At 40.4% G+C, this 14,695-nt stretch overlaps 1 protein-coding gene across 2 annotated transcripts in view; it reads right to left on the reverse strand.

Annotated features, from left to right (window-relative positions):
• Positions 1 to 14,695, reverse strand: part of DNER (delta/notch like EGF repeat containing) — a 365,518-nt gene that overhangs the window by 18,762 nt on the left and 332,061 nt on the right. For both annotated transcript variants that reach the window (XM_054477662.2, XM_054477663.1), the window contains one exon: positions 14,143 to 14,274. In XM_054477662.2, coding sequence (XP_054333637.1) covers positions 14,143 to 14,274 — 132 coding nt within the window. The remainder of the gene's footprint in view (positions 1 to 14,142; positions 14,275 to 14,695) is intronic.

The raw sequence follows: 14,695 nt of genomic DNA on the forward strand, positions 1-14,695 counted from the left end.
AATGGCTTGAGCCTGGGAAGCGAAGGGTGCAGTGAGCTGAGATTGCACCAGTGAACTCCAGCCTGGGTGAGACCCTGTCTTAAAAAAGAAAAAAAAATAGGAGCTAAACATCGGGTACTTGTGGACACAGAAGCCACAAAAATAGACATTAGGGACTACTAGGGAGGAAGGAAAGGAAGGGGGGAAATGGTTAAAAAACTAATGGGGACTATAGTCAGTACCCAGGTGACAGGATCATTCATATCCCAAACCTCAGCATCACACAATGTACCCAGGGAAAAACCTGCACATGTGCTCCTTGAATCTAAAATAAAAGTTGAATAAACAAATAAATAAATTGGAAGTACCTTTAAGACACCCAAGCAGTTATGTCTAATAGTTAAATTTTGATGTTTAGCTCATCATTTTGGTTAGTAAGAGCTGATATTTACTGAGGGTTCAATTTGTGCTGGACACTAAGTGTTAAGGTGTTAACTCACCTATTCTTCCTATAATGCTTTGAGGTAGACACTATTATTACCTTCATTTTATATAGGAAGCAACTGAGACTCTAAGAGGAAAGCTATGTGCCCAGGGTTACACACATAGTAAGTGGCAGCCACTGAGTTTAAGCCCAGGTGCTCTGGTTCTAAAGCCACACACTTCAATCAATAAGGAATGTTTTCCAAACTGTAGATCGTAGAAATCAATGTAATGGGGCCAGACTCACATTAAAAAAAAAAAAAATTAGAGAACTATTTCAGAGTTTGTCACACTTATAAAAAGTTAAGTATTATTTTATGTTGTGTGTGTTTGTGTGTATATTAGGCTGTGTGTCACATGCAGCATCAAGATGTAAAACACACTATTTACTGTGGGTTGCACTCAAAAGGCATGAAAAGCATTTCCCTATGATGTACACATCCATCAGTACTCTTCAGAGAGGCAGTGGAAAGTTCCTCCTCATGAGATTTTTTGGAATAAAAAAGTCAAGATCGAATTACATCAATAACAACTACCTATCTATATAATGCCTGTGGGCCTATAATATTCTGTACTTGCAGCAAATTGGTTATTAACCCAAAAGTATCTAGTTTACCAAGATTCCATCAGAGATGGGAAATTTCATTTTCAGCAGATGCCCAGAGACTTCTAGTTGTTCAAAGAGAAAAACAGCTGATGATAATAATTAAGGTAATCATTTATTAAGTATCTACTATATACCAGCCACTGAACAATATTGGTTACATTTACTATCCCATTTATCAAGGCCTAAGGCTCAGAGACCTTGTTTTCTGGCCCAGGGATAAATACCTGAGCTAGAATTCAAAACAGCTCAACTCACAGAATTGAGTTATCAACCACAAAACTCCACAACAACATTCTTTCCACTCAATCAGTACGCTTTCCCCACATCTAGCCACAATCCCTCCCTGAGAAGTAGAGGATGCATTCCTGGTGTTCCAAGTATGTACTAAAGGTAATTATGGATTCAGCGGGATTTGCAAGTTACCCTTGGACCCCACCACCATTGCTTCCAAGGGGAAAATTTCTAAAAGGCAAAAAGCCAACTTATAATGAAATGCTCATGAAAAGTTAAAAGATAATCACCAACCAAAATCAAAATATTAAATGCAAAAACCCCTTGACAATTTTATCTTTGAGAATTTCTACTATTGATATTCTTACATAAGTAACCACAAAGATGCTGCTATGATCTGAATGTATGTGACTCCCAAGCTTAAATGTTGCAACCTAATCGATACAGTTAGGCATTATGTCCCCACCCAAATCTCATCTTGAATTGTAATCCCTATAATCCTCATAATCCCCACATATCAAGGGAGAGACAGGTGGAAGTAACTGAATCATGGGGGCGGTTCCCCCATGCTGTTCTCATGAAAGTGAGTTCTCACAAGATCTGATGGTTTTATAAGGGGTTCTTCCCTATTCACTCAACATTTCTCCTTCCTGCCAGCTTGTGAAGAAGGTGCCTTGCTTCCCCTTCACCTTTTGCCATGATTGTAAGTTTCCTGAGACCTTCCCAGCCATGCTGAAATGTGAGTCTATTAAACTTCTTTCCTTTATAAATTACCCCATCTCAGGCAGTTCTTTATAACGGTATGAAAACAAACTAATAAACTAATCAACGAAGCAATGGTATTAAGAGATGTAGTCTTTGGGAAGTGATTAAGTCATGAGGGCTCTGCCTTCATGCACTGGGTTAATGTCCTTATAAAAAAGGCCCAAGAGAGCCACCTTGCCCTTCCACCATGTGAAGACACTGCCAGAAGGCCCTGTCTATGACGAATGGGCCCTTATCGGACACTAGATCTGCCAGTGCCTTGCTCTCAGACTTCTCAGCCTCCAGAACTGTGAGCAATTACTTACTGTAAGGTATTTTGTTATAGTATCCCAAGCAAACTAAGACAGGTGCATATATAGAATATTCATTCTAGTATTGCTTTGAATAACAAAACCCCTCAAATGTATTATCTATCAATGGGGGTCTGATTAAATAAATTTTGGAGATGCTAAAGAATGGAAATACCATGTGACATTTTAAAAAGTGTCGTAGATCTGCATAAGGTAGTGTGGGTGCACCTTCGGGATATACTGTTACACATAAAAGCAATATGTTGAAGAGTGTGTATAAAACTCTCATTTGTACAGGATAAAATAGGAACTTATCTATTGACTGATGCATCTAGAAGAATACGCAATAAATGTCTAACAGTAGATACCTTTAAGGAGTGAGGTGGGGATCTGGATAAGGAGAGATATTAATTAATTTTATTTTTTAAACATCTTGGTTTACACAAAAATGAGAACAAAGAAGCCAACCTATTTGCATAATAAGAACTGCCCATATAATATAATCATTTGATACATTTCTTTAATCATTATTAAATCCCATCTATTGTTAAAGGAAGAGGCCCAAGACATCCATCTATACTTCACCTCTGGCCCCAGGATGAGTTACATTCCCTTTACCTGGTTGTCTAGAGGTGGCTGTGCAAAGCCTTACAGTGATTCATCATATATTCAAACCTGCCCTCAGATTACAAGCTCCCAAAGGCAGGGTATGTTTCATTAACCTTTATATTCCAGAACTACACTCATTGCTTGACAATAAAGAGCCACTGATTCCTGATTGAATGCATAAATCTAAGATAGCCTATTTGCCTATTTCTCAACTGCAAAATATCATTAATTCAATAGTTTAACTGTATTTAACCATAGATTCAACTGTTTAATATACAAAACTGGCCAACTGTCAGTCAGCGAGGTTAACTATAACTCTAACTTTATAAAGCTTACACAAACAAAGCAAAACACACCAACACTGCTATGTCAAGATTTATAGAAATTTTGATTTTTAGACCTTCATTCTAGGAAGGCATATTTTCCCTTTATTATAATTCAGAAAAAATTATAATCAGTCCCAAGGTGGTAAAAATGAATGGCAGAGAATTAAAACTTCACTGATGTTGTTCTGTTAATTTCCAGAACTGTGGGTTTGCATTTGCCTTAAAACATGTGTAAATCATTATAGCTATTTGAACGATTCTATTAGGACGGTCCTGGATCAATCTTCTTGATAGTTTTGATAAATCTGTGTGGTCTGTTAGATTTCTGCTTCTTATTACTGACTGGTGACCAGATAATTACCCTAAAGGTGCAAATGACTAGGGTGATGCGTTAACAGATAAAATTAATTCTACCTCATCCCCAAATATTGTAATATTTAAGAACAAATAGAGAGAGGAACGAGATACCATTGACGGGTGGTATGAAAGGCAGAATAAGGGTCTCCTGAAGATGTCCTAATGCCCAATACATTATATGGCAAAAATGACTTTGCAAATGTGATTAAATTGAGATCTTGAGATGGAGAAATTATTCTGGATTATCTGGACAAGCTCAATGCAACCATAAGAGTCCTAATAAGTGAAAGAAGGAGGTAGGAGAGTTGACAATTGAGTGATGAGAATGAAAGCAGAGGTCAAAATGACATGATTTCTGACTTTGAAGGAGGCAGAAGGGACCATGAGCCAAGAAATGTGAGCAGCCTTAAGGTTAGAAAAGGCAAGGGGAGACAAGTTCTCCCCTAGAGCTTCCAGAAGGAAGACAGCCCTGCTGGTCCCTTGATTTTAGCCCAGTGAGGCCCATTTTGGACTTTTGCCTTCCAGAACTGTAACGTGATAGATCTGTGTCGTTTTAAGCCACTCAATTTGTGGTAATTTGTTACAGTGACAAGAGGAAACTAATACAGATGGTCAGGGAAGGCACCTTTGAACTGAGACCTGAATGAGAAGAAGGCAGCTGTGCTAAGATCTGAAGGAAGAGAGCTCCAGGCATAGGGAACAGCATGGGTGAAGGTCCTGAAGGCAGGGATGACTTTGACCTGCTCAAGGAAGGGAAAGCAGGACACTGTGGCTACAGCAGAGGGAGCAAGGAAGAGAGGCAAGCAATGTGGTCTCCAAAGGCAGTGATCGAGTTAATAGAAGCCTCCTTTATTTCCTCGGGTGACTCAGCAGCCCTTCAGCACCACGTAGCTATGTGGGCCATGGTTCTCTGTGTACGTCTGAGCTTTTCTGTTTAGATCTACTGACTAGACTTTGAGATATCCAGGCATCCTCCTCTTGGTTTCTGGATACTTCAGAGGATCACAGATGCTCAGGGTTAGAAAGAGACCTCAGAGGCCGTGGTTCCCATGGCTCACGCAGGACTAGAGGCCTCTTACAGGTTCCCTGCCCACCAAATGTACGAATTCTGTGTCCACTCCGGATCCTGGGATCCATTCCATTGATTCAGACCCAATTATCTAGACATAAGCCACTGGCTTCAGCTATGTGTCATCCGTAAACCTCACACACATGATCTCCTTTCCATATACTCAGGTCATGGTTAGAAATATCCAGTGCTGGGACCTGGCAGAGCCTAATCTGTAATTAAATTTAGTTTTGATACCTTTGGTCCTATAGAGAAATATAAATGAGATCATCAAATGGAAGATGATAGAGTGAGTGAACAGAGCGTCCAGGTATGCACTGAGATGTGTAATGTACCCTATCACACCCAGCCTCTCAGAATAGCCACTGTCCTGGGCTGTAGGCAGCATATAAAAAGACAATTGCTGAAGGTTAATCCTCCCTGGGAGTAGCTCATAGCATAAGAGGTATAGTACTATAGAAAAAATAAAAGAAAGATCAACCAGTATTTATTTAGTGTCTACTGAACAGCAGAAATCTGTACATTTGCCTCATGTAATCCTCACAGCAACCAGCATGGGAAGCCTTCCTATAATCAAGTGAGAAAGACAAGGCTCCCAGAAGTAAATTTGTTTTTCCAGGTTACATAGTTAGAATATGATGGAGCTTGAATTTGAAGTCGACTTTGATCTTTTCGTTATTCCATATTTTGCCTATATTATCATCACCAGAAGAAGTAAACTTTAGATTTTTTACAATGATAGGATTTCACTTCAAAATTTCTTGATGATATCCTGTGTGTTCCTGACTTTTCATCTATACTCTCCTATATATTTATCTTCATGAATCCCATTTTAAAGTTATAAGTAGATATTACTCTGCCCTAAAGGCACAAAATGTGTCAATTTGTCATACTAAACTTTAGAATGAAAACTGATCCCATTTTGTGGAAAAGTAAACTGAGGCTCAGCACAAGCAAATGCAGTCATAACAACGAGTGCCTTGGCCACGATAAGAACCAAGGTCCTGCTGACCTAAGTCTGGAATCCTTTCCACCAGCAGATTCCACCAGACTGGACTTAACATCCTGTAACTACATTCCCTTAGAATTTTACCATTGAAATCCTTTTCAGTCCCTTGTCTCTCTCTTCAACAAGAAAGTAGTTCTCATCCATCTTTAGCAAGGAAAGTTAATTCTAAGCCCATTCTGTATGAGAGCAATTGAGAATGCTAAGGGGAAGGCCTATAATAATTACACACTTCACACTTTGGCTACGTGAACCAAGAAGAAAGACAGTGAGTGAACAGGTGAGAGGCTAAATCATATCCTCAGCCTCTTTATCAAGTTGATCAAACTGACGTTGGAGAATGTGGTCAAGTTGGTCAAGTTGATGTCAGAGAATGTGGTCCACATTTGGACAAGAGAGTTTCCTAATACTGGCCACCCTCTACATTAGACAAACACTGAGAATGAGATGAACCTATCCAGCCATAGGCAGCCAGAACCACCAGTGAGGGCCTGGTCTTGTGACATAGAGAGAACGAGTAGAGACAGCAGACAGATCAGGATGAGTGACACAGACAGACAGGCAGGCAAGCAGGCAGGCAGGGCTGTGGGTACTGATTTGCATCCTTCCAAATTCACACAGAAGACAAGTTTTCTTTATCTGTCAAAAGGTGAGTAAGCAGGTGACAGAGCATGGAAGGGAGTTCTTATGCAACTTTCCCAGGAAAAGAAGCAATCTGGAATAGGGAGGAAACATTCACCCAACCACCATGGTTAGCTTTCTTCTGCTATGAAAGATCAAATTGCCCCAGCTAATTTAAATAAGAAGACAATACCTTTCAAAGTTGAATCTTTAACAGTTCCAAAACAATTGAAAACTCGATTGCAGTCAGGCACGGTGACTCACACCTGTAATCCCAGCACTTTGGGAGGCCAAGGCAGGTGGATCATGAGGTCAAGAGATCGAGACCATCCTGGCCAACACAGTGAAACCCCTTCTCTACTAAAAATACAAAAATTAGCCAGGAGTGGTGGCACACACCTGTAATCCCAGCTACTCAGGAAGCTGAGGTAGGAGAATCACTTGAACCCAGGAGGCAGAGGTTGCAGTGAGCTGAGATCGTCCACTGCACTCCAGCCTGGATACAGCAAGACTCCCTCTCAAAAAATAAAAATAAAAAAATAAAATAAAATAAAATAAAAAAAGAAAACTGGAGGGGTGGCTGGCAAAATGGCCGAACAGGAACAGCTCTGGTGTGCAGCTCCCAGCAAGATCAATGCAGAAGGTAGCTGATTTCTGCATTTCCAACTTAGGTACCTGGCTCATCTCATTGAGACTGGTTAGACAGTGGGTACAGCCCACGGAGGGCGAGCAGAAGCAGGGTGGGGTGTCGCCTCACCCAGGAAGCACAAAGGGTCAAGAAACTCCCTCCCCTAGCCAAAGGAAGCCATGAGGGACTGTGCCGTGAGGAACGGTGCACTCCAGCCCAGATACTATGCTTTTCCCATGGTCTTCACAACCCACAGACCAGGAGATTCCCTCGGGTACCTATGCCACCAGGGCCCTGGGTTTCAAGCACAAAACTGGGCAGCCATTTGGGCAGACACCAAGCTAGCTGCAGGAGTACTTTTTTTGCATACCCCAGTGGCTCCTGGAACACCAGTGAGACAGAACCTTTCACTCCCCCGGAAAGGGGGCTGAAACCAGGGAGCCAAATGGTCTAGCTTAGCAGATCCCACCCCCATGGAGCCCAGCAAACTAAGATCCACTGGCTTGAAATTCTCGCTACCAGCACAGCAGTCTGAAGTCGACCTGGGACACTGAAGCTTGGTGGGGGGAGGGGCATCCACCATTACTGAGGCTTGAGTAGGCAGTTTTCCCCTCACAGTGTAAACAAAGCTGCCTGGAAGTTCAGATTGGACGGAGCCCACCACAGCACCGCAAAGCCACTATAACCAGACTGCCTCTCTAGATTCCTCCTCTCTGTGCAGGGCATCTCTGAAAGAAAGGTAGCAGCCTCAGTAAGGAGCTTATAGATAAAACTCCCATCTCCCTGGGACAGAGCACCTGGGGGAAGGGGCAGCTGTGGGTGCAGCTTCAGCAGACTTAAATGTTCCTGCCTGCCGGCTCTGAAGAGAGCAGTGGATCTCCCAGCACAGCACTTGAGCTCTGTTAAGGGACAGGCTGCCTCCTCAAGTGGGTGCCTCCTGACAGAGAGACACCTCCCAGCAGGGGTCAACAGACACCTCATACGGGAGAACTCCGGCTGGCATCTGCCAGGTGACCCTCTGGGAAGAAGCTTCCAGAGGAAGGAACAGGCAGACATCTTTGCTGTTCCACAGCCTCCACTGGTGATACCCAGGCAAATAGTCTGGAGTGGACCTCCAGCAAACTCCAGCAAACCCATAGCAGAGGGGTCTGACTGTTAGAAGGAAAACTAACAAACAGAAAGGAATAGCATCAACATCAACAAAAAGGATGTCCACACAGAAACCCCATCCAAAGGTCACCAACATCAAAGACCAAAGGTAGATAAATCCACAAAGATGAGGAAAAACCAGCACAAAAAGGCTGAAAATTCCAAAAACCAGAATGCCTCTTCTCCTCCAAAGGATCACAACTTCTCACCAGCGAGGGAACAAAACTGGACAGAGGATGAGTTTGATGAATTGACAGAAGGAGGTTTCAGAAGGTGGGTAATAACAAACTCCTCCGAGATAAAGGAGCATGTTCTAACCCAATGCAAGGAAGCTAAGAAACTTGAAAAAAGGTTAGATGAATTTCTAACTAGAATAACCAGTTTAGAGAAGAACATAAACAACCTGATGGAGCTAAAAAATACAGCAAGAGAATTTTGTGAAGCATACACAAGTATCAACAGCCAAATAGATTAAGCAGAAGAAAGGATACAAGAGACTGAAGACCAACTTAATGAAATAAAGCATGAAGACAAGATTAGAGAAAAAAGAATGAAAAGGAATGAACAACGCCTCCAAGAAATATGGGACTATGTGAAAAGACCAAACCTGTTTGATTGGTGTACCTGAAAGTGACAGGGAGAATGGAACCAAGTTGGAAAACACTTTTTAGGATATTATCCAGGAGAACTTCCCCAACTTAGCAAGACAGGCCAACATAATTCAGAAAATACAGAGAACACCACAAAGATACTCCTCAAGAAGAGCAACCCCAAGACACATAATCATCAGATTCACCAAGGTTGAAATAAAGGAAAAATGTTAAGGGCAGCCAGAGAGAAAGGTCGGGCTACCCACAAAAGGAAGCCCATCAGACTAACAGTGGATCTCTCTGCAGAAACCCTACAAGCCAGAAAAGAGTGGGGGCCAATATTCAACATTCTGAAAGAAAAGAATTTTCAACCCAGAATTTCATATCCAGCCAACCTAAGTTTCATAAGTGAAGGAGAAATAAAATCCTTTACAGACAAGCAAATGCTGAGAGATTTTGTTACCACCAGGCCTGCCTTACAAGAGCTCCTGAAGGAAGCACTAAATATGGAAAGGAAAAACCAGTACCAGCCACTGCAAAAACATACCAAATTGTAAAGACAATTGACACTATGAAAAAACTGCGTCAACTAAAGGGCAAAATAACCAGCTAGCATCATACTGACAGGAGCAAATTCAAACATAACAATACTAACCTTAAATGTAAATGGGCTAAATGCCCCAATTAAAAGACACACACTGGCAAATTGGATAGAGTCAAGACCCATTGGTGTGCTGTATTCAGGAGACCCATCTCACGTGCAAAGACACACATAGGCTCAAAATAAAGGGATGGAGGAATATTTACCAAGCAAATGGAAAGCAAATAAAGGAGGGATTTCAATCCTAGTCTCTAATAAAACAGACTTTAAACCAACAAAGATCAAAAGAGACAAAGAAGGGCATTATTACATAATGGTAAAGGGATCAATGCAACAAGAAGAGCTAACTGTCTTAAATATATATGCACCCAATAAAGGAGCACCCAGATTCATAAAGCAAGTTCTTAGAGACCTACAGAGAGAATTAGACTCCCACACAATAATAGTGGGAGACTTTAACACCCTACTGTCAATATTAGACAGATCCACGAGAGAGAAGATTAACAAGAATATTCAGGACTTGAACTCAGCTCTGGACCAAACAGACCTAATGGACATCTACAGAACTCTCCACTCCAAATCAACAGAATACACATTCTTCTCAGCACCACTTCACACTTATTCTAAAATTGACCACATAATTGGAAGTAAAACATTCCTCAGCACATACAAAAGAACGGAAATCATAACAAACAGTCTCTCAGACCACAGTGCAAACAAATTAGAACTCAGGATTAAGAAACTCACTCAAAACTGCACAACTACATGGAAACTGAACAACCTGCTCCTGAATGACTACTGGGTAAATAATGAAATTAATGCAGAAATAAATAAGTTCTTTGAAATCAATGAGAATAAAGACACAATGTACCAGAATCTCTGAGACACAGCTAAAGCAGTGTTTAGAGGGAAATTTATAGCACTAAAATCCCCACAGGAGAAAGTGGGAAAGATCTAAAATCGATACCCTAACATCACAATTAAAAGAACTAGAGAAGCAAGAGCAAACAAATTCAAAAGCTAGCAGAAGACAAGAAATAACTAAGATCAGAGCAGAACTGAAGGAGAGAGAGAAAAGAAAAACCCTTCAAAAAATCAAGGAATCCAGGAGCTGTTTTTTTGAAAAGATTTACAAAATAGATAGACCACTAGCCAGACTAACAAAGAAGAAAAGAGAGAAGAATCAAATAGACACAATAAAAATTGATAAAGGGGATATCACCACTGATCTGATAGAAATACAAACTACCATCAGAGAATACTATAAACACCTCTATGCAAATAAACTAGAAAATCTAGAAGAAACAGATAAATTCCTGGATACACACACCCTCCCAAGACTAAACCAGAAACAAGTTGAATCCCTGAATAGACCAATAACAAGTTCTGAAATTGAGGCAGTAATTAATAGCCTACCAACCAAAAAAAGCCCAGGACCAGACGGATTCACAACCAAATTTTATCAGAGGTACAAAGGGGAGCTGGTACCATTCCTTCTGAAACTATTCCAAACAATAGAAAAGAGGGACTCCTTCCTAACTCATTTTATGAGGCCAGCATCATTCCGATACCAAAACCTGGCAGAGATGCAACAAAAAAAGAAAATTTCAGGCCAATATCCCTGATAAACATTGATGCAAAAATCCTCAATAAAATACTGGCACACCGAATCCAGTAGCACACAAAAAGCTTATCTACCACTGCACTCCAATCTCGGCGACAGAGTGAGACTCCACCTAAAAAAAAAAAAAAAGAGCTTATCCACCACAATCAAGTTGGCTTCATCCCTAGGATACAAGGGTTCAATATATGCAAATCAATAAATGTAATCCATCACATAAACAGAACCAATGATAAAAACCACATGATTATCTCAATAGATGCAGAAAAGGCCTCCAATAAAGTTTAACACCGCTTCATGCTAAAAACTCTCAATAAACTAGGTATTGATGGGACGTATCTCAAAATAATAAGAGCCGTCCATGACAAACCCACAGCCAGTATCATACTGAATGGGCAAAAGCTAGAAGCATTCCTTTTGAAAACTGGCACAAGACAAAGATGCCTTCTCTCACCACTCCTATTCAACATAGTATTGGAAGTTCTGGCCAGGTCAATCAGGCAAGGGAAAGAAATGAAGGGTATTCAAATAGGAAGAGAGGAAGTAAAATTGTCTCTGTTTGCAGATGACATGATTGTATATTTAGAAAACCCCATTGTCTCAGCTCAAAATCTCCTTAAGCTGATAAGCAACTTCAGCAAAGTCTCAGGATACAAAATCAATGTGCGAAAATCACAAGCTTTCCTATACGTCAATAATAGACAAACAGAGAGCCAAATCATGAGTGAACTCTCATTCACAATTGCGACAGAGAATAAAATACATAAGAATACAACTTACAAGGGATGTGAAGGACCTCTCAAGGAGAACTACAAACCACTGCTCAAGGAAATAAGAGAAGACACAAACAAATGAAAAAAACATTTCATGTGCATGGATAGGAAGAATCAATATCATGAAAATGGCCACACTGCCCAAAGTAATTTATACGTCCAATGCTATCCCCACCAAGCTACCACTGACTTTCTTCACAGAATTAGAAAAAACTACTTTAAATTTTGTATGGAACCAAAAAAGAGCCCATATAGTCAAGAAAACTCTAAGCAACAAGAACAAAGCTGGAGGCATCACGATACCTGACTTCAAACTATACTACAAGGCTACAGTAACCAAAACAGCATGGTACTGGTACCAAAACAGATATATAGAGTAATGGAAAAGAACAGAGGCCTCAGAAATAATGCCACATATCTACAACCATCTGATCTTTGATAAACCTGATAAAAACAAGCATTGGTGAAAGGATTCCCTATTTAATAAACAGTGTTGGGAAAACTGGCTAGCCATATGCAGAAAACTGAAACTGGACCCCTTCCTTACACCTTATACAAAAATTAACTCAAGATGGATAAAAGATGTACACGTAAGACCTAAAACTATAAAAACCCTAGAAGAAAACCTAGACAATACCATTCAGGACATAGGCATGAGCAAAGACTTCATGACTAAAACACCAAAAGCAACGGCAACAAAAGCCAAAATTGACAAATGAGATCTAATTAAACTAAGGAGCTCCTGGACAGCAAAAGAAACTATCATCATAGTGAACAGACAACCTACAGAATGGGAGAAAATTTTTGCAATCTATCCATCTGAAAAAGGGCTAATATCCAGAATCTACAAAGAACTTAAACAAATTTACAAGAAAAAAAAAAACCCCATCAAAAAGTGGGCAAAAGATATGAACAGATACCTCTCAAAAGAAGACATTTATGCAGCCAACAAAAATATGAAAAAAAAGTTCACTTCACTGGTCATCAGTGAAATGCAAATCAAAACCACAATAAGATACCACCTCACTCCAGTTAGAATGGCGATTATTAAAAAGTCAGGAAACAACAGATGCTGGAGAGGATGTGGAGAAATAGGAACGCTTTTATACTCTTGGTGGGAATGTAAATTAGTTCAACCATTGTGGAAGACAGTGTGGTGATTCCTCAAGGATCTAGAACCAGAAATACCATTTGACCCAGCAATCCCATTACTGGGTATATACCCAAAGGATTATAAATCATTCTACTATAAAGACACATGCACACGTATGTTTATTGCAGCATTGTTCACAACAGCAAAGACTTGGAACCAACCCAAATGCCCATCAATGATAGACTGGATAAAGAAAATGTGGCACATATACACCATGGAATACTATGCAGCCATAAAAAAGGATGAGTTCATGTCCTTTGCAGAGACATGGATGAAGCTGGAAACCATCATTCTCAGCAAACTAACACAGGAACAAAAAACCAAACACCTCATGTTCTCACTCATAAGTGGGAGCTGAACAATGAGAACACATGGACACAGGGAGGGGAACATCATGGAATGGGGCCTGTCAGGTGGTGGGGAGCTAGGGGAGGGATAGTATTAGGAGAAATACGTAATGTAGATGACAGGTTGATGGGTGCAGAAAACCACCATGGCATGTATATACCTATGTAATAAACCTGTGCGTTCTGCACATGTATCCCAGAACTTAAAGTATAATAGAAAGGAAAAGAAAGAAAGAAGGAAAGAAAGAAAGGAGGGAAGGAAGGAAGGGAAGGCAAGCAAGCTCGATTTCACGTTAGTTCTCATTTTTCACTTCAATCCTAGTAGATACATTGTTTTAAGGTATAAAATCTTGATTAAGGCATTTATCAAACTTCTATTAGTTCACCCTAAGAGATCACTCAGCTTTAAGCAGCCCAAAATGTTTTTCAGCTTTTTTTTTAAGCTTGTCTTCACCGAACTTTTCTCCAGGCAATAGATGGAACTTAATACATTTGAAGACACTTGAACACATAAATAAAAAGGTAATTTACATTCTGTGTGTGTGTGTGTGTGTGTGTGGTTTTTTCTTTTTAATTTTCAACACAAAGACCCTATTTTTTTGATATGATTCTAATGCTTTTCTGTTCAGCACATTTTTGGCTGCATGAGTAGCAGTGAACTCTGGATGACATCTGAAAATTCTCATCCTGGGGAAAGGCTGGCTTCAGACTCAGGAAGGAGTGGGGGCAGTAGAATGCAGGGGGCAAACGTGCTAAACTGGGTATTGAGCACCAAAATGGGGCAAGTGTAGCTCCGGTTGTCCCTCTGGGACTCAGCCTCATCTGCCAGTGACTCGGGGGCTTTCTGGTCACAGCCGGCATCTTCTTGATGAAGGAAAATGCTTAAGTAACAGCTATAAATGTTAAATAACAGTGGCTGAGCTGCAGAAATACTTACGGATCTCACAGTTTGCTCCCACCCAACCATGCGGGCAGTGGCAGGTATAACCATTGGGCTGGTCCAGGCAGCTCCCACCATGGTGGCAGGGGTTACTGTCACATTCATTTATGTCAATGTCGCACTCTTCACCTAGGGAGATAAGAAAAAGCAGTGGTGAAACCGCTGCACCCATGGTTCCTGTCATTTTTCTGGCCAAAAAATAAAGATCCAAGGCTAGGGGTCATAACCTTTAGCAATAGAGCCCAACCTGCTGTTTGTATAAAGTGCAGAACCCTCAGAAAATTCCAGACAAGGGATATTTTACTTCAGTAAAACTGAAAAGGAAAAATATATATATATATATAGCACTGGTAAAAAGAATCTTTCCTTTAGTCTACTTAACTAGTTAACTAGCTTCATTTAACTAGTTAAGTGAGGTTGATTCCCATGTTTGAATAAATCTTTGCAGGTTGATCAGAAAAAGTGAAGTTGGGGTCTTGATTTTATTAAAGAAGTCTATTTTATTTTGGATTTCATCAGCTGAATCTCATTATTTATTTTTCTGAAACTC

Source organism: Pongo pygmaeus, chromosome 11, assembly GCF_028885625.2.
Source record: "Pongo pygmaeus isolate AG05252 chromosome 11, NHGRI_mPonPyg2-v2.0_pri, whole genome shotgun sequence".
Taxonomy (NCBI): domain Eukaryota; kingdom Metazoa; phylum Chordata; class Mammalia; order Primates; family Hominidae; genus Pongo; species Pongo pygmaeus.